This window comes from Macaca thibetana, chromosome 16, assembly GCF_024542745.1.
Source record: "Macaca thibetana thibetana isolate TM-01 chromosome 16, ASM2454274v1, whole genome shotgun sequence".
Taxonomy (NCBI): domain Eukaryota; kingdom Metazoa; phylum Chordata; class Mammalia; order Primates; family Cercopithecidae; genus Macaca; species Macaca thibetana.
The window spans coordinates 6,076,120-6,096,774 of NC_065593.1; the positions used below are offsets into that span (position 1 = coordinate 6,076,120).

A 20,655-nucleotide genomic window follows, 5' to 3' on the forward strand; every position below is an offset into this window, starting at 1 on the left:
TTTTCTTCCGAATTCTGTTGAATTCTGTTGGCTATTATATTCCGTCAGTGATAGTTGATAAATTCTTACAGAATGGCTTCTGTTGGGGAGTCAATCATGGTACTATCTTCTTAGCACTCCCAGACCGTGCTGACTCCTTGGACTTCGGAGCCAAATGAACCTGCAAAGTCATCTACCCTGCAGCCTGCCCTGGTCCGGCTCTGGGATGGGGGCTGAGACAGCTGCTCAGAACTCAGGCTGAGGCTCTGGGCCTGGCCCCAGCTGGCCAGTTTCCTTCCCACAAGAGGCTTTTCCTTCCTCCGTGTTGCAGAAGCAGAAAGCAAAAATACTCCAGCCTCAGAGGTTTGTTGAGAATGCAGTCAATGAGTTCCAGAGATGGCAGACCAGCTGCTGGAGAGACGTTTCAGCATTTCAGCCCAGTCCGGCCCAAGGACAGGACTGAATAGAAACCCTGCAACCAGCACGCAGCCCAGTCCAGCCCAAGGGGCTTCTCCTCTAAGACAGGATTGAATAGCAACCAGCACGGAAAGAGGATCTGGGTGGGCTCTGACCCCCAGCAATAAGAATTACCCTCCTCACCTAGGTTTCTGCCTCTAAGCAGGTTGTGGGACCAGAAGCTTCTCACCTGCAGCCATGCCAGAAAGGGTAGCTGATAGGTCACCTTGGCCGAACTCAGGAACAAATACTGAGAATGCAGATCTCTAATGAAAGGAAACGCCTCTTCCCACTAAACTCAAGGATAAGTGAGAAGACAAGAATATTTGGTGAATCTATCATTAAAAAGCATTGTATATGGAAATGAAATGTCTGCACCTATATGTGATATTCGCTTATTAGCTAGATTCAATTCAGGCTTGCAGCTTGATTTTGAAGATTTGATTTCAGTAGCCCATTCACCTGTTAGGCTGGCAGTTTACCTACTTTCCCAAAACTTAAAAAGACTCAGTTAACACAGGTAAACAGAACCACATATAAAGCCTCAATCTGTGGGAGCAGGGTCTGAGTTTAACAAGGACATCCGAGTAATGATTTTATATCCACAATTCAGACCACAGCACAGGGTCAGCACTCGTCCATATTTGTGGCTGAAACTTATAATGTTCCTGTGATGTGGTGCATATTCCTTAGCTGAGAGTACAGCAGAGCCCACATCTTACATGAGGATTCAGTTCTAAAGTCATGAAAATCACCCATGTTACAAAATTACGAGACCTAATGCTTACTGAGCACTTCGCATGTGCTGGGCACATAATTATCTACCCAGCAGCCTGGAAAGATGGGTATTATTACCATTAGTTCATAACTTGCCTCTGGTCAGGTTTAGCGAGTAGCAAAGATGTTTGAACGGAGGCTGTCTGATGCTGAAGCCTATGGCTTTTGTTAACATTTTAATTTTGTAAAAAATGTGTATGTATTCATGGGGTACAAGTGCGGTTTTGCTTCATTGATATATTGCACTGTGGTGACATCAGGACCTTCAGAGCATCTATGACTGGAGCAATGCACATTGTAACCACCAAGCAACCTCCCAACATCCCACTCTCCTCCCTCCCCTCCTTCGAGTCCCACTGTTCATCCTTCCACACTCTCAAGACATATGTTTTCAACACTGTTCCAGCCAAGACCTGGGAGTGTGCACGAGCAGGGATTTTCACTTGAGGTGACGGGGAGTAAAAGGCTGTGAAGCCTCTATTCCATCTCCCCAAGTCCCACCTCCCAAGAGGTGAACTGTAACAACAGATGCTTCATGAATGTTTCAGCCGCTCAAATAGTAGGATGCATTCCACGTTCTTCAAACAACTGGACACGATTCCATGTTTTGTTTTCATCCGAAGCCCCACAGATGAAACTGCATTTTAATCACTTTGGCCATTGCAATCTGAGAATCTCAATGAAGTCAGTGTGACCTTGTAACTCATGGGGCCTGTAATTTCTCCCTAAGTCCAGGATCTGGAAATATTGGACCCACCTTCCAGGGTCCTAAATGTGCATTTCACTTCCTTAGGTGTGAGGCAGCGGCCAGAGATCTAGTTAGATGAAGGCTCTTCCTACGCGTTGTGTATCCACCACCTTCTTGCAAACTTTCTTCTCATGGGCAGGCGAGGGAAAGGTTTGTGTGGCTTTATGCTCTACTGTGGTATTTCAAGGCCACCTCCATGTATGAGTACAGATGGATGGATAAGTTAGCACTGGGGACAGTGCCAGAGACCTCTGGCTTTGGGCTTTTTGTATTCTCATGAACCCTTCTGCTCCCAACCATCTGACATTCATCATATGACATTATTTAAATTCACATACAAAAATTATTGTTGTAAAAATTTTTTACAGCAAGAATCCCACTAAATGCATTTTTTTTTTTTTTTTTTTGCACTAAAAGTCCTAAGAATTTCCACCCTGTGCTTTGTGTACACAAAGGATGGAAACACAATTTGGGGTTTTAAATGGTCTTTTCTAAGCAGAACTCCGTGCATCTTTTGTTAAAACCTCATCAAAGTACACACAGGCACACGCATACAAGAGGCATTGAGAAAGATAAAAACTAAACACAAAAATTCTAAGACTGATGCACAACCCACTCTGAGGCTGGGAAATCTTGCCTGCTTGTCAAGGCAGGGAGAATGTTGGTGTCAGTGTGTGAAGGGAATTTAGCTCTTCCTTTATTCCACTAATTCAGATACCAAACACTAGACACATTTGATATTTTTATGTTAAACGATTAAACAATAAAAGAAGACGACTACATAGGTGAGTAATACTTCATATTGGAGTGGTGAAGGCCTTTATTATCTAAATGACAAAGGCAGAAACCAAAAGGAGATACATATGATAGATTCGACATCATAGAAATCAGAAACATCTATATCAAAAGCACCACGCATATTTATAAAAGCAAAGGCAACTTGATAAAAAATTGTGACATGTATGATAAAAACGATTGAATTTTAAACATGCTTATAACACTTACACATGAAAAAGAAAAAAATAAATGACAGTAAAAGCGGACAAGCACATGAACAGGCAGTTCACACAAGCAAAAAAGGCAATGGCGAACAAATGAATACTCATAATATCAGCTTGCAAATTTAGGCAGGTTTGCTGTTTTTGGTGGGGTGCTGGGGATGTGGTTCCATCACATTGGTGAAGATGGAAACGAGTGACAGCGGCCACTTGCTGGGCAAGACAAGAAAACACATGTTCATTTGTTGTTGTAAATGCGTATCACTTTTCTGAAGGGCAATTTGGCTGTACTTGTCAAAACCTTGGAAAAAGGCATACTCTTCGGTGGTGTCTACATATTGATCAAGGTCATTCATCACAGTGTTTTTTAATGTCATGGGAAAATGTTCAAGTTGAAAATGCCCCAAACCAGTATGCATAGTATGACAACATTTTGGCTGAGAAAATGATAACAGCAACGATGTGCACTTTTGAAATATCTTGGTGCTATTTTGAGTTCCCACATTGGCTAATGTGCATAGAAATTTCAAGGGGGAAATAAATGTTGATTTAATAGTCTGACATGTTATGGACTAGTGGATACGTCCTAGCAGCATCAAAAGGCAACGTGTGTGGTCCAGTAGAGAGGCCTGGTTAGCACAGGTGTTTGTACAAGCACAGACGCTGGGCTGCAGTACACAAGCAGGACGGGAGGGCGACCTCCCAGGGTGGAAGTCAGCCTCTATGTTTGGACCCAAGCACTGTCTTCTGGAGGATACATGTACTGCCAGAGAGAAGCTTCTTTTGATTATGCTTTTTTCCTCCCTGACTTACTTTGTCTTGGAAGCATAGCCATTATAGAAGAAGCTATACATTTAAATTTGACCTTGTATATTACCAGAATTTTGATTTTTTAAAAAATTTCTGTTTTAAATAAGGACAGGGATAAAAAGAGAGAAAAATCCTAAAATTTTAACCATGTCCCCACTTGTTTCATAATATAATTTCCCCATAGGCCTATAAAGGCTGCATCTTAGTGTGATCTGTAGATTGCAGTATCATGGAGCCTGTAGACAAAGTATCACGGAGCGTGTAGATAAATAAGTGGATGCAAAATTGTTTTCTTGTTTAACGTCACAATATTTTAAGAAACAAAATTTTCCTTCATCGATGTTTTGTTACATTGCTGATTTTGAGTGTTATATTCAATAACGAAAACATTAATGTGTTTTTTTTTCCAATTGAGTAGGAAGTTGATACTATTCTGTGTTGTCAAGAAAGAATGAAGCTACATTTGGATAAGGCTATTGCCCAACTTGCGTAAGAGCTTTATGTCTCTATACAATTCAAAATCTATCATTGAACTATACTTTCATGCCTCTCATTCAAATTTCTCTTGATTTCTTATAAGGGCACACACACACACACACACACACAGGCATATACACACATTTTTATTCAAAAGCTAAGATGATTACTTGATACCCCAGCTACTCTGATGTGATTCTTACACGTTGTACGCCTGTATCAAAATATCACATGTACCCCGTAAATGTATATACCCACTATGTACCCGTAAACATTTTTTAAAATAATACAAATAGACACTTTGGGAAATTAAGGCAGGAAAATCGCTTGAGCCCAGGAGTTCAAGCCAGCCTGGGCAATATAACGAGACCTCATCTCTACAGTTAAAAAATAAAAATTAGCCAGGCATAGTGGTGGGTGCCTGTGGTCCTAGCTACTTAGGAGGTTGAAGTGGGAGGATTGCTTAAGCCCAAGATTTTGAGGCTTTGAGGCTGCAGTGATGGGCTCTAATTGTGCTACTGCACTCCAGCCTGGGCAACAGAGAGAGACTCGGTCTCAAAAAAATACTTTTTTAAAAAAATAAGCACACGGAGTACTTGCTTTAATTTTTTATTTAAATAAATAATTCTGAGATGCAGAAGGATTTCTGCCTTCACTTGAGTGTAACTAAGATTTCTTTTAATTCAAAAGACTGGCATTTTTTTTATATAAGAGATGACTTACAGTTGTTCAGCTTTAACATTTGAAAAAGTAATACTTGAGTGTTTATTTTCCATACCTCCTTAAAGATCTGGTCTCTGCGACCGGGCGCGGTGGCTCACACCTGTAATCCCAGCACTTTGGGAGGCCAAGGTGGGCGGATCACGAGGTCAGGAGATCGAGACCATCCTAGCTAACACAACGAAACCCCATCTCTACTAAAAATACAAAAAATTAGCCGGGCGTGGTGGTGGGCGCCTGTCCTCCCAGCTACTCGGGAGACTGAGGCAGGAGAATGGTGTGAATCCAGGAGGCGGAGCTTGCAGTGAGCCGAGATCGCGCCACTGCACTCCAGCCTGGGCCAGAGAGCGAGACTCCGTCTCAAAAAAAAAAAAAAAAGATCCGGCCTCTGCAATGATTACACGCTTGCAATGCTCCCTGCATCCTACAGCACTGTAATTGTTAACCCATCCTATTCCTCACTAGAATACACATTCCTCCAGGGAATGGGCTCTCTTTTCTTGGTGATAGTAGATACTTAATATTTATGGTTGGGGGTGGGATGAGGAGTGAGAAGGGGTAAGAATAATAATAAAGAAGGTCTCAGGCAATGATCACAGCTGTCAGCATAGGAAAAGTATTGGCTGAGACTGTTGGTTAACATTAAGTAGAAAGATCATTGCCATTTGCTTATGGCCACAGAAGGAAGTAGTGTCGAATATGCCACCCAATAGGAGAGGTGGTTATGTGTGTTATAAAAGCGTCCGTGCTGCCCATTTCATTTGTCCACCCTGTGCGTCAGCATCAACACCACGAAGGTTGGCGAGGTTTGTATGCTGAAATTCTGTAGAGCTGTGACTGGAAGGGTTTTTTAATTTGAAAATTGCTGAGGATAAGCAAAAAAGTAGTTGAGGATGACTGCATGTGGTTTCTGCTCCCTAGGAATTTTAGAAATATGTTTAAGAGTGGTTCGAAGCATTGATTCTAGTTCCTAATTCACATTTTATTTCGTAGTCTAAAATTTGCTGCCCATCTTTTGCGTTCTTGGCCTAGATTGTTCTACCATGGAACAGCCTCATCTGATATAAATCCCTGTTACAAATCGCCTCAATACTGGCTGTATTGCAGACCTTTGCAGAAAGTTCTGTGTGTATGTACCTGTTTGGAATCTTTGTTATTGATCCTTTAAAGAACTTGGCTTTCCTTTAATACACAGTGGGTAAAATGCCTACCTCACTTCCTGAGATGGCTTCTCCAGGATTTGTGGGGGGCCACTGTGCTCTGTCCAGGGCAGGTGACTAGAAGAGAGTTTATCAACTACACTTGTTTCAGAAGGAGCAATGAAACCCTCAGCTTGGATCTCAGCTTGAAATAGAATCTCATTAGGCACTCACAAGGCAGCCAAGGTCTTCCCATCTTGGGCTGTAAGACGTGTTGATGGGACACTGCCTTAAATGCCTGCCGAAGCAGACTCTGAGGCCAGATCAGAGGACGTCCAGGCAGCCTCAGTTCTAAAGTCATAAAAATCACCCATGTTACAATCTTATGAGACCTAATGCTTACTGAGCACTTAGCATCTGGTAGGCACCTAATTATCTACCCCACAGCCTGGAAAGATGGGTATTATTACCATTAGTTTATAACTTGCCTCTGGTCAGGTTTAGCAAGTAGCAAAGATGTTTGAACTGGGGCTGTCTGATGCTGAAGCATATGGCTTTGGTTAACATTTTAATTTCATTAAAAATGTGTATATATTCATGGGGTACAAGTGCAGTTTTGCTTCATTGATATATTGCACTGTGGTGAAATCGGGACCTTCAGAGCATCTATGACTGGAGCAATGCACATTGTAACCACCAAGCAACCTCCCAACATCCCACTCTCCTCCCTCCCCTCCTTCGAGTCCCACTGTTCATCCTTCCACACTCTCAAGGCATATGTTTTCAACACTGTTCCAGCCAAGACCTGGGAGTGTGCACGAGCAGGGATTTTCACTTGAGGTGACGGGGAGTAAAAGGCTGTGAAGTCTCTATTCCACCTCCCCAAGTCCCACCTCCCAAGAGGTGAACTGTAACAACAGATGCTTCACGAACGTTTCAGCCCCTTCCCTAACAGGGTCTCAGCTTAAGACAGGAAACTTGTGGGACATCTTGGTCCCAGACCAAAGGAGAAAGGCCTTCTAGTCCTAGAATTTCAACATGATCACCTAAGGCAAGAGCCTCAGCACAGAAGTAGCAAGGGAAGGGAGCTTTTTCATTTTTCATCCTTCGCGCTTGTATACTGTCTTAGAATTCACAAGGTGCAGATCATTTGCATGCTGCTACTCTCATTTCCACTTTACAAATAAGAAAAACAGCTTTGGGAGGTCAAGCGATTTGCTTGAAAGCACAGGCTAAGTTGAGGGGAACCTGCAGCTAGAATTGACTCATTCCATTCAATGCAGCCTTTACTGAGTGAATGGCTTTGCTCTACCAAAACCTTTCTTAGGTGCTGAGAAAACAGAGAAATTCCCAAGCTCATTCAGCTATCCTACTTTTTCAAATACTAGTTATCTGCCAGTGGCTCCCCACTTTTTATCTCTAGCCTAGACGTCTCTTTCAAATTCCAACAACCTCCTTCACGTCTCCCATGTAGATGTTCAGTGAACACTCAAGTTTACTATGTCAACTGAACTTCCATCTTCTCCCCTAGCTTCTCCCTCCCCAGCCACCCCCCCTCCTTAGTTGATGGAATTCCATTATTCCAACGACTCAAGCTCTTTTTTTTTTTTTTTCTCACTGATGTTCAATTTAATAGGATATTGTCTTGGTTCTATCTTCAAACCATATCCAGAACCTGAATACTTCTTGCTTCCTTCACTTTCATCCTCTTGGTCCAAGCTACCTTCATCTCTCACCTGAGTAACTGCAGTGGCCCCCTAATGGTCTTCCTGCCCCCGGCAGTCTGTTCTCAGCCTGCATCAGAATGAGGTCCTTTTAAATTGTAAGTCAATGGCCTCTAATTTTACTCGAAGGAAAACGTGACTCATTCCCATGTCCATTAGGGCCCTGCATGATCTGATTCCCCCTTTTTTATGTCTTTGCTCAATGTCACCTGGTGAGACCTATTCTGGCCATCTTCTTTAAAATCATAACCACAGTCCTGGTCTCTTTTTTCCTGCTTTGCTTTTTAGCATTGTTCTTCAAACCACACAAATTGCCCATTCACTGAATGTGCTGTCTCCTCCCAGAAGCATGTTGGCTCCTTAGAGAAGCGATGTTGGTGTTGTCCCCTGATGCATCCCAGGCTCGCAGAATGGTGTCTGCCATATAGGAGGCACTCAATAATTATTTGTCGAACGATGTATTCCATGTGGCTCACCTGTCACCCATGCCTGCCCCCAGGGTCTGTGTGTGGTAATAAGCTGTGGGTCCCCCGTCTGTCTGGCAGTGCAGGCAAGACCATGCATCTCAGAGCTCACCGAGGCCTCTTCCTTCCAGAAGGGTGGCTGCTGGAGTGTGTGAGCCTGGGGGGACCATCAATTCCTGATTTCTGTTGAAGTCCTCTCTCACTCCTGTCCTAGAGGTTAATTTTGACTCTTGGTTTTTATCTCCTGGCAAACTTCTGAGCCGCAGCATGACCACAAACCAAGGTTACCAATGAATGGCAGGAGGCTTGGCTATAAAGGCCTCATGATTTCTTGGGGGTTTATATTCAAATAACAGAGAAAAAGGGTGCCGAGATGTAGAAGAGAAAAAGGAAAAGGAAGGAATGGAAGGCACAGATGTGGACAGATTACTTTGAACCTGTGTCCTGTCTGGAAGACTGTGTGTGTGTTAGGAAGATGGGCCCCAGCTGGGGCTGCAGATCCCGGACCCCTGTTTATCTTCACCTGCTCTCCCCACTTCCATCCCACCCTATGAAAGGAGAAGTGTAGACATGGTGGGAGTTAGGGTCGCAGTGACGTAGATGTATGGCCAGATCCAAAGAATGCTCGTTTTGACTGAGAAATTGAACATTGTGTGAAGAGGGAGAGATGGCGAGAGCAATAGCGAGAGAGGTCCTAATATGGAAGGGCACTCATGTGTCCTTGCAGGACATTGCCACCTGAGCGTGAAGCTCCACTTCCCGACTCTGTGTTGCAGAGCCGACAGAGCGTCCCAGCATGAGCTGGAGAAGGACCTGAGTGACAAACAGACAGCTTACCGGATTGACGACAAATGCCACCACCTGCGCAACACGTCAGACGGTGTCGGCTACTTCCGCGGAGTGGAGAGGGTTGATGCAACGTAAGTCAGGCACACGCCACTGCTGTGATTGTGATGTCATTTAACTCTTTCTCCTTTCAAAAGGACACAGCTTACAGGTTAAAATGGAAAGCGTGGTAAGATATCGGAAGGTGAGAAACACACCCAGCTTTTGACAAGTCTCCAGGAAGCAAGCACGTTCTGTGGTCAGACCTTGATAATCACATCCTGAATTCTTTTGTAAAGGACTATTTGTTGTTTATGTTTTCTAACTATGAAAATAACCCTACCTGATGCAGAAGTCCTAGAAAACCACAGACAAGGCTGGGCACGGTGGCGCACACCTGTAATTCCTGCACTTTGGGAGGCTGAGGTGGGAGGATCAGTTGAGGTCAGGAGTTGGAGACCAGCCTGACCAACATGGTGAAACCCTGTCTCTATTAAAAATACAAAAGTTAGCCAGGCGTAGTGGTGGGCGCCTGTAATTCCAGCTACTCAGGAGGCTGAGGCAGGAGAATTGCTTGAACCTGGGAGGGAGGTTGCAGTGAGCCGAGATTGTGCCACTGCACTCCAGCCTGGGTGACAGAGGGAGACTCTGTCTGAAAAAAAATAAAAAAGGGAGAAACACAGACAAGCCACGTGTTGCCATTGTATAGCATGCCCTGGATGCTGTGGGATACAGGCTGAAAATAGTTCGATGCCTTTCCTACCACAGCTTGCTCCACTTACCCCATCAGTGGTTTCTTTGCCAGGCCCCTGGATGCAATTTTGGGCAGGATCCATGGTCTCTTCCAGCCACTCCCTTAAGAATTTTAACTTGATTGAGGTGAAATTCACGTACCATATAATGCACCCAGTTGAAAGTTGAAATATAGCCTGTCTGATTTTTCAGTAACATTGTTTGTAAAATAAATATTCTACTTTAACATGAATTTGCCTGGTATATGGATTACTTTTTTGAATGTACCACAATCAACCTTTTTGGTTTCAACTTTTGAGCATTTAGATTGTTTCTCATTTTTCAGGGATCAACATAAATATGGCTGAAATGAATGTCCTCACACATAAATCCTTGGATACATTGCTTCCTTATAATACATTTCTAGAAGTGGAATTTCTGGGCTTTCCACATTTGAATGACAGTCTCTTGGTTTGTGCTACCTTTTTACCCTCCAGGAATGTTGTACTAATTTAACATTCTCATCTGTAGGATAGGAGAGAAACTTTTTCTAAATATGCTCTCCAGCCTTGCTAATGATCGTTCTCTCTAGTCGTGCTAATATTTCCTTAGTAGGCTGTTTTCATTAATGCTTCTTTGATTACCCTTGAGGTTGAATATTTTGTCATATACTTATTGATGTGATGTGTGACACATTTGTAATGAACCTACACATTCACATCATTCATTAATCCTCTTGCCCCCGAAACTGGCAGAAGAACTAGCTTATGCTTTAGATATATAGAAAACGGATTAGCAGTAAAATAAGAAAGAATTAAGAAAAGTTTAAAATAAGCCTCACTCTGATATTTATATAATGAAGCTAGGATCAGCGACCTGGGGGTTTCTCTCTCACAGGATACATGGTCGCCTAGCGATCCTGTAGGCTGATTCATCACTCTCACCGTTGTCTGTTCCTGCTTCTCTTTTTCAGTGTCTCAGTGCCCGAGTCCTGGGCCAAATTTACAGATGACAATATTCTCCGCTCCCAGAGTGAACGGGCAGCTTCCGCTAAGCTAAGAGACGACACTGAAAACCTCTTGGTTGTGACTGCCAATGAGATGTGGAATCAATTCAACAAAGTGAACTTGTGTTTCACCAATCGCATTGCTGAGACTGCAGATGCTAAGAATAAGATTCAGATGCACTTAGCAAAGGTAAATCAACCACCAGTGGTACCTCTTAGCTGACCTGGACAGAGTGGTGTGCTCTGGGACCACAAATCTCTCACCACTCCCAGAGAGGCACCATAGGCATGTGACAGCTTGGCCACACAGAGCAAGAAAAATTTAAAACAGCACAAAGCATGCCATTTATTTCAGCCAGGTAGCCAGGTGTCAAAATGAAATTGGAATCCACTGGTATTTGGAACACAAAGAAGGCACTATGTAATGAAAGCTTCTTAGTCTTTAATAGAAACAAAAATATTATTATTAAAGTTTAATGAATCACTGTATATAACTAGGAAGTGAATTTATTATTAGAACATATGGCAGAAATGTCTTCTGTTAAATTATTTCAGACCCCTTTTCTGTAATACAAAACCAAATACAGGAAACTGTTAGGTAGTTCAAAGTGTTTCTGATATTGAAAAATTTTAAGTGCTCTAAGCATAAGAGTTTTACAATGACTATAAAAAGAAGGAGTACAGCAGAATTTGTATGTTTCAAGATAAACGAGGAGCTCTTTCTTTCCTTAATATCAGTCTTGGAGCTCTTACTGTTTTTTGTGGATTATGCTGAATATAGTTTGTTGTGTCTTTTTAAAAAAATTGACAAAAAATAATTGTACATATTCATGGATGGACAGTGATGTTTTGATACATTTAATGTATGGTGACCAGGTCAGGGTAACGAGCGAGCATATCCATCCTCTCAAACACTGATTATTTCTTTGGGTTGGAAACATGCAATATCCTTCCTCTAGCTATTTGAAACGATATAATGTATTGATGTTACCTATAGTAAAAAAAAATAGGGAACGTTTCATGAATTTGCATGTCATCCTTGCTCAGGGGCCATGCCAACCTTCTCTGTATTGTTCCAATTTTAGTATACATGCTGCTGAAGCAAGCAACGTTGTTTCTTATTTTTAAGAACCTTCAAGCATGAGCTATGTTGCCTACGATGGTTTTACCCAGTTGAGGGAACCACATTTTCTCAGGCTGCAACAATTTACCTTTCCTTCTCATGGTGCCTGCTTTAGGCAACAAATATTAATTGAGCCAGACAGTGTGCTCCATGCTGTGAAAGGTGGAGAGAAGCATCAAATGTAGTTTTTGTTCTTAGGAAGTTTACATTACAGAGAAGAAATACTTGCATATGAAAAGCTCATAAACAATATGAATAGAATAGAATATTACAAATCGTGATTATCAAATAACAAATACAAAAGTGTTTTTGGGATTTGGAGGGAGAAGTGAACATTCCAGGTGGGGCCACATCTTGAAGAAAGCCTTGGAGACAGCAAATCAGAGGATGAGTTGAGGTCTGTCAAGAGACTGGTGTGTGGCTGGTGCAGATGGTTTGTGTCCTGGGAGAGAAACGTGGAAAAGTAGGTTGAAGACAGTTTGTAGAAGACATTGATGAGAAGGTTAATGGGGTCAGACGCTACGAATTGTAAGAAGACATTCTAAAGGCCTTTTAGAAGGCCGGTGTCACAGAGTTCCTTCTTTAACAAATTTTTATTTACTGTTATGTTAGTTTGCCAGGGCTGCCCTAACTCAAAGTACCACAGACTGTGTGGCTTAAACAGTAGAAATTAATTTTCTCACTGGAGAGAGAGAAAATTAATTAACGGAGGCTGGAAGTTTGAGATCAAGGTGCGGGGCAGGATTGATTTTCTCTGAGGCCTCTCTCATCAGCTTATAGATGGCCACTTTCTCCCTGCGTCTCCACATCATCTTCCCTCTGTGTGTGTCTGTGTCCAAATTTCCTCTGCTTATAAAGACACCAAAGTTGTATTGGATTAGGGCCACCCTAACCACCTCATTTAACTTAATCACCCCCACAAAGACACTGTCTCCAAATATGGTCATCTTCCAGGGCACTGGGGATTCGTACTTCAACATAGGAATTTTGGGGGAAGAGGCACTATTCAGCCCTAACAGGCACACTCAAGGTATTGTGCTAGGCACTCAGGGATGTACATATGTCTCATGTCTTAAGAGACGAGACATGCACATAGAAAACAGGAAGTTGCATTAGAAAGGTGCAGAAAGAACTTGGAAACACAGATGAAATGTGAACACAGTTTACAAGAAGGAGCAGTTGTTTCCACTGGCAAGAGATCAGGATGGTTTCATGGAGCACATAGTATCTGAAGAAGGCCTTAGTGACAGAAACAGGGAAATGATTTTTATCTTGGGAGAGAGATCAAAGCTCAAGTGACAGACGGAAGAGTGCCTGGATTACACAAGTGCTAAATCTGTGATTGCATGAGGTCTCTGTAGTGTAGAAAGGATATTGCACAGACATCACCCAAGGACAAAGCCTTGCACTGGAAGAGAATGAGGAGTAGTTGGAAAGGAGGGAGTTGGAACAACACTTGGCCAGAGAAAACAAGATGAGGGTCTCAAGGAGAGGGAGGTTTCAGAGAGGTCTCGATGTCGGCTTTGAAACTGAAGTTTCATGACAGCAGCTAGGGCCAGAGACAGAATCCAGGGGCCACTGGGAGACTGGGTGGGTGGGAAGTGAAGGGAGTGGGCACAGCCGTGGTTGAATACATCTGGCAGAGGACTCAGTTGGGACTGGATGGGAGAGTGGTGGTAAAAACATAGGGTTTCAAAAAAAAAAAAAAGATGATTCTTGGTTGTATCTCCAGGCCATGGAAGGGAACCCAGAAAGAGGGACAGTAATGGGGAGGATGTAGAGTTACGGGAGTGCAGAGATGTGAGGAGAAGGGAGGCTTTTCAGAGCATAGGACAGGGACTCTCTTTACAGAGAAAGAGGAGGGGGAACCAAGGAGGGAGCCATGTTTACGCAGTTTGGGGGAGTGGCCTCTTTAAGAGAAAACGAATAGAAAATCAGGAATACAAAACTGCCAGTATTCCTCTGTTGTAAGTAAGGTACCCTGAAGCTTAAGCCTGATTCGCTGCAAGGGCAATCCTCTGTGAGGAGGAAAGCAATGCTCAAGTTGGTAGGAAGAGAAAGTGGGAAGAGACGCATGGACATATGGATGTGAGGAGGGAGATCAGGGCCACTCAAAGCCTCACTTTTATCAGAACACAGATGTGTGCTGGTCAGTAATTAACAAAGGCCATTGGGGGTGGCATGCAGGGAGCCCTTGATTTGTAGTATTTGCCAACTTCTGTGGTTGAAATACTCCCACCTTGGCTGATTTCCAGCTACCAAAATGAGGTCACTGAGCCTGGGGTTGGGGAGAGAGGCACTGCCCACTCTCCAGAGCAGGTGCATGCCAGCTCCAGTGAGACACGTGGGTTCCCTGGGGCAGGGCTGGGACGGACAGATGGTCTTGGTGAAGCGACCTCCTCATCAGCGAGGTCGAGGCAGGTGCTGGGCATGGAGTGGACAGGCAAGAGGTGGGAGGCGGGTTGTTGAAGGGACCGCACCAAAGCTTCAGGCAGTTGCTTCTCTTTGTCACAGACCCTGCAGGAGATTTTCCAGACTGAAATGACCATAGAATCCATCAAGAAGGCCATCAAGGACAAGACTGCCTTCCTGAAGGTGGCTCAGACCAGACTGGACGAGCGCACAAGGCGGCCGAACATTGAGTTGTGCCGAGACATGGCTCAGCTACGGTAAGGTGGGAGGGGACAGCTCGGGGCTCGCTCGGAGGGCCACCAGACTGACTGTGGCGCTGGGCTCTCTAGAAAGCTGCTTTCTGCCCATACACATCGTGTAGGAGCCTTCTGTGAGAATGGTAGCAATGGGGAGATGTTGAATGGGGAAGAGTTTCAGTGTGGGATGATGAAACAGTCCTGCAGATGGATGGCGGTGACGGTTGCACCAACAGTGTGAATGTGTTAATGCCACTGATCTGTACACTTAAGATTGGTTAAAGTTTTATGTGATGTATATTTTACCACAACTCCTTAAAAAAGGAGGGGACATCAACACTACACACAAAAAATGCTATTAAACATTTAACTCATTCAGGGAGGCAGCGTGGTGTTTGGGTTCTTTTGCATGTCCTTGGAGTCTTCGGAGCTTCTAGAACTCCTGTCTTATAAGCAGCAGTTTGTGACTTTCTGTGTAGTTCTCAGCATGGGGGACCTGACAGAAAAGGGACTTTCAGTGCCAATTCCACTGACCCCTATCTACTCATGTGCTGTCTTTGTGACTGAGGGTCTCATTTAAGTTTACTTCAATGTGTTTCCTTCTCAGTAGAAATCAAAGCCAGCTGGTCTTCATCGAGCACAGCTCCTATATATACACAGCAGGAGGAATCTGACCCCACAGTTTTATCTACCAAACACTACATGAGTTTTATTATTATTTTCACTTTGAAGATTCGTTTTGGGATGGACTTGTAAGGAACTGGCCAAGATTCCCTCCCCACCCCGGCCACAGTCTGGCTTCATTTCCAATTTCCCAATACCTGTGAGTCTGCCTTTTCTGTCTGGATTTCATCATTGCTGTTCTTAGGCCTTAACATGCTCCGTGCAGAAGTAAATCAACTTGATAGCAACTGGAGGAGCCACGTGGCAGTGCGTGAACTCCAGAAGCCTTTCAGGTGCAGTGGGGGAGATGCCACTCGCTGTGCTTCCACGATAAAATTCTCTTATCTTGAAGGATTGATCCTAAGGATAAAATAAAGAAATAAGTGGTGGTTTGAGACAGTGGATTTCCTGAAATGGAAGGAAGGGGGATCTTGTGAGGCCAACATTGATGATAATAATAATAATAAAGACAATGATGGCGATAATCAATGCAATGATAATAATAGCTGCTACCATCTCTTAATCTGACTCTATGCTGAGCACTGCCCTAAGCACTTTATACTATCTCATTCATTACCTTCATATTACAAGTGAGGAAACTGAGGCAGGAGTGGGCGAGTGGCTTGGCCCAGGCCACATTTAGTGGTAAGAGAGAGCTGCAGTTTGAATCTTTGCCTGTCTCACCCCAGAGTTCTATTCCACCAAGCCATTTGCTTCTCCTTCTCCTGTCTTTTACGTCGTGTAATGCTTTTACCACTCCCCTGTCAGGTATCTGATCTCATTTGAGAAGAGTTGGCAAAGTAAAGGCTGCATCCTCATCTCTCTCTCACACAGAGGATGAAACTGAGGGTCACAGAGGAGATCGTTATGACAAAACACCTTACGTATGTAGCACGCATGTTGTCTGTGTTGAGTGCCGTGAAGCGTGCTTTAGGTTGTACGCACATGATCTTCATTTCCAGGATGAGCTGCATTTCTCCTGGTGGAGCTGTTATCTAGGCCATAGCCACAGAGGAGGTCACTCAGGCTGCATATTTTTCAAAGTGGGTTCCATAGAGCCCCTCTTCATGCATAGCTCGTTATTCAGGATAAGCAGCTCTCCACTCCAGAGACTAGATGGGTCCCTAGACAGCCAGCTGGAGGCACCTCTCTGCTTTAGAAGAACCCAGCAGTGAGTGCACACCCACTTGGCCTATTAGGATTAGATCACCAGTTTTGACTTTATGTAAATGTTATTAGGAGAAGCTGAGCTGATGTTTCATTCTCCAGAAATCTCTGCAGAGTCATCAAAAGTGGAGATGGGAACAAATAAATTGTTTATACTGCTGTTAGACAAACACAGAGTTGCTTTTAAAATGGGTTTTGGGTAGTGGTCTAAGAGGACTTTAGAATTATCAAACAATGAGGCATTCACAGCTTCTCCTCAGGAGCTGAATGATTTTTACTCTTTTTTTTTTTCCCTTTTCCTGGCTATACAGAATTTGCTTTTCTTTCACTTCCTGCCGACTTCACAGTATGTCTATTTCCTCTGCTCCTTCACTGACTTTTGAACAAAACCTACTTTTGTTTCCGTCAAGTTTTCTTGTTAAAATATCTTTGCCAAAAATCTTTAGGATTATTACTGGGGGAGGGGATTACTTTCCTTCTTAAATGGGTCATTCTGAAAGCAGCCCTTTGGCGGTCTAGATTTAGAAAAACTAAAGATCATAAACTCAGGGGAGTGGGGACTGAGAAAAATTGCTGTTTTCATTTCAAGACTTTTACTTTTATTTAAAAATGGTCTAAATGAGTTATTTCAAAAATGATTCTAAACATTCTTGGCATTTTTGGTGGCAGGTCAGACAGACCAGGCTCTGCTCTACTTAAATAGTCTATCTATCCATCCACACATATATTTATATATATTAGTTTTAACATATATATATATATATATAAAAACTGTGGTAGCTTTATTTGTATTTGAATGCAAGATGTTTTGTGGTTCTGTAATTCCAAAAAAAAAAAAAAAAAAAAAGAAGAGAAAGAGTGACTCCAGCACAACAACTCTGCAATCAGCCAAGAACAAGGAAACTGGGAGTGAAATAGGGCCTTGAAGATGATGAACAATATATTTCTAATTAACGCTGAGGGAAGTGGAAGCGTGTTATTCTCTAGCTGTGTCCATGCAGCAGTGTGAAAACAAATACTCTAGCTGCCTACGTTCTACGTCTCTTGAATTATTATTATTATTATTATTTTAGCATTAATGTTTTGACATGTATATTTTCTTTTTTTTTTTTTTTTTTTTTTTTTTTTTTTTTTTTTTTTTTGAGACGGAGTCTCGCTCTGTCGCCCAGGCTGGAGTGCAGTGGCGCGATCTCGGCTCACTGCAAGCTCCGCCTCCTGGGTTTACGCCATTCTCCTGCCTCAGCCTCCTGAGTAGCTGGGACTACAGGCGCCCGCCACCGCACCCGGCTAATTTTTTGTATTTTTAGTAGAGACGGGGTTTCACCGTGGTCTCGATCTCCTGACCTTATGATCCGCCCGCCTCGGCCTCCCAAAGTGCTGGGATTACAGGCGTGAGCCACCGCGCCCGGCGACATGTATATTTTCAAACCTTCCCTCCCAGATAAAATTTCCACTAGGCTCGTATTTGGCTGAAAGGAGTAAAGACTCGTATATCATCCTACTGTGTTTCCTATGTTGGGGTTCAGGGTTCCTGTTGAAGCCAGGGAGGGTGGGAGGCAAGAGGCAGGCCCCCTGTGATTGTAAACAATCCACTACCAAAAATCCCATTACCAGCCAGCTGCAGCAGCCTCGTCGAAGATCTGTTTCTTTGCTAGTGATGTTTTATACCCTGGGATCTTTAAAAAGCCTTTCTTTTTTAATTCAATTCGACCTAAACAATAACAAGAAATTTGCTTTCTGATGAGTTCTCAGATTTAGCATTTACTGTCCCCAGACAAAACCAAACTTTGGCACTTAAGCTTTAATTCTTCCTCTCCCCATTGGAAAGCAGAAGACAGTAGAGCTTGTAAGAGGAAAGGCGTTGCACAGCGTGGATGTGTTCGCATGGCCTGTTGTTGCTTCAATGAGCACGCGTGGGGGCCTTTCCCAGAGCCTTCCTCTTCTTAGGCCACCTACAAGTGGCTTGGAAGCGAATGCTCCAGGCTCTGTCCTGCCTTTCCTTCCTTTTTATTGCCTTGGGTCTGGGTCTTTTTCTTAGTAGATTCCATGGATTCAGACCTCTGGGCAATTCCCTACCTCCCAAGACGTCCTCCGTTTCACCGAGGGCATGAAAGTTGGTCTTCACCCAATAAGTAATTTTTGCACTCCTGTATTTTTGCAGGAGGGGCTGTGGACGCAGCCCTGGGCAAGGACAGCAGATGCTGCAAGCAGACAATCACAAGACCCTGAGTGCTGTAAAAGGCTTGGTCCTCTTGGAAGTCATAACACAGGGCAGCAGATGGTTTCCGGGTTAAGGGAGGGACTTCCGGAAGAAGTGTTAGTTCACCTAGGATTTGAGGAGGGGATAAATTAGCGGGATGAACAATGGGTTAAGAGCATTCTGAGCTTGGGGGACAGCAAGAGTGAAGGACTTGAGGTCCGAGAAATTGCAAGCATATTCCAGGATGTGTCTGCAGATGATGAGATGGGTCTTCCCGGGTCTCTGCTTCTACTCTTCTGTCTCAAGGCGCTGAGAGCGGAACGGGGCCAGGAAATGGGACCCAGTTTCTTATTATGGCCACTGAAGCTCTGTATTTCCTTCTTAGCTTTCTGGATAACCAGGTACAGCTTACAAACACATGTGGGCCCTGTGTCGAGGAGAGGGCAGCATATGAACCCCCGGGCTCTATTTCCTAGTCTGTAAAATAAGAAAGTTGGGCTTGGAGACCTCTCTAACTTTGTTTTCCAGTTGTGAATTTCTGTGAAACCATAGAATTGCCTTAGAATAATGATTTTAAAATGGTCTGGATATTTTTCTATAATTGTGAAATCCTTTTCTGTCTCCTGGGACATCTACATTCCCATTGGCTCATTGTCACCATTCTCTTTATATTTCTTTATATTTTATTAATTTCATGTACCCCTCATTTGCTGATAAATATATCCTAAAGTAAAGAAAACGTGAGCTTTGCATCACTGGTTACAATGTGATGTACTTGGAGTTGCGTAAGCTACAGAAGTGTGACCTCTGCTAACCTAACCATGCTGATTCCCTTATGCTGCAGCCTTGTTAACGAGGTACACGAGGTTGACGACACCATCCAGACCCTGCAGCAGCGCCTGAGGGATGCAGAGGACACCCTGCAGTCGCTGGTCCACACCAAAGCCACCCTCGAGCATGACCTGGCTGTCAAAGCCAATTCCCTGTACATCGACCAGGAAAAATGCATGAGCATGCGCAAGAGCTACCCCAACACCCTCCGGCTGGTCGGCTTCTGCTAGGGAGCCCACCGGGTGTGGTTTTGATACCCCTAAGTTAAGGCTGAGCCAGAGCACTGTCTCAGCATTTGAACCGAGTGCTAATATAGTCACTTATTAAAGGATTATGCTGATGGAAATGTACCAACGTCCTGTCTCAGAAAGCCTTTTGTTCGAATCCAAACCTTAATTTTCTACTATTTACTAGGCGTCTGGGTTACGGGAAGGATATGAAGAAATATAATCAATCTAGTAGAGAAGGTAAAAATGATAACTGGTGTGATTCTTGTCATTGTGTGTGTAATCCGAATGGACTGGAAAGGAGGACTCTATTCTCTCGGAGGCAGTCAGGAATCATGAAGAAAGTGGTTTCTGAGTTTTGCTTTAAAGGATCCACAGTGAGAAGGGGAAAGGCCATTGGGCATGAGGTAGTTGGGGTAATTTGATCAAAAACAAAGGTAGAGAAATACAGAGCGCCTTTGGAACAATAGTAGGTAGGGCCAGCTTGGCTGTGATTCATAATGCATAATTCTTAATGTGTTCTGCACGTCTCTTTTGTTCCACTCTCATCTCTCCAATTCAAACTTTCATTACTTGAGCATTGCTTTCATAAAGCCATTTCCATGCTCAGAGATACTCATCAGTTCCCCCAGTCCCTGAACCTGGAGTTGAACACCCCCTGCCCTGCTTCTCCAGGCACCTCGTATTTCTTCATATGTAACACTTTTGTCCTATGTGCCGACTATATATTCTTTATATGTTACTTTACATTTTGTTTATGGTCTTTTTAAAGTACAGAAGTAAAAATATGTCAGTGTTTTCTGTATGATTTATGCCTTTGGAATTATGCTCAGAAAGCACTTCTGTTTCCTAAGATAATGTATTTATAATTTATTCTAATTCTTTTGTGTGTTTAAAAGTGGCATTTAATCATCTGGAATGTATGTTTCGATGGTGTAGAA

General features: G+C 43.4%; 1 protein-coding gene and 1 non-coding gene across 3 annotated transcripts in view; one reads left to right on the forward strand and one right to left on the reverse strand.

Moving 5' to 3' along the window:
- Positions 1-19,841, forward strand: part of TEKT3 (tektin 3) — a 39,076-nt gene extending 19,235 nt beyond the window's left edge. For both annotated transcript variants that reach the window (XM_050763436.1, XM_050763437.1), the window contains exons 4-8: positions 4,187-4,257; positions 9,069-9,212; positions 10,823-11,045; positions 14,493-14,647; positions 19,501-19,841. In XM_050763436.1, coding sequence (XP_050619393.1) covers positions 4,187-4,257; positions 9,069-9,212; positions 10,823-11,045; positions 14,493-14,647; positions 19,501-19,717 — 810 coding nt within the window. In that variant the 3' untranslated portion in view covers positions 19,718-19,841. The remainder of the gene's footprint in view (positions 1-4,186; positions 4,258-9,068; positions 9,213-10,822; positions 11,046-14,492; positions 14,648-19,500) is intronic.
- On the reverse strand, positions 11,858-11,960 carry LOC126940110 (U6 spliceosomal RNA). The gene has a single exon (XR_007720621.1). It is a non-coding gene; the product is annotated as a U6 spliceosomal RNA (small nuclear RNA).
- Positions 19,842-20,655: the final 814 nt, after the last annotated feature.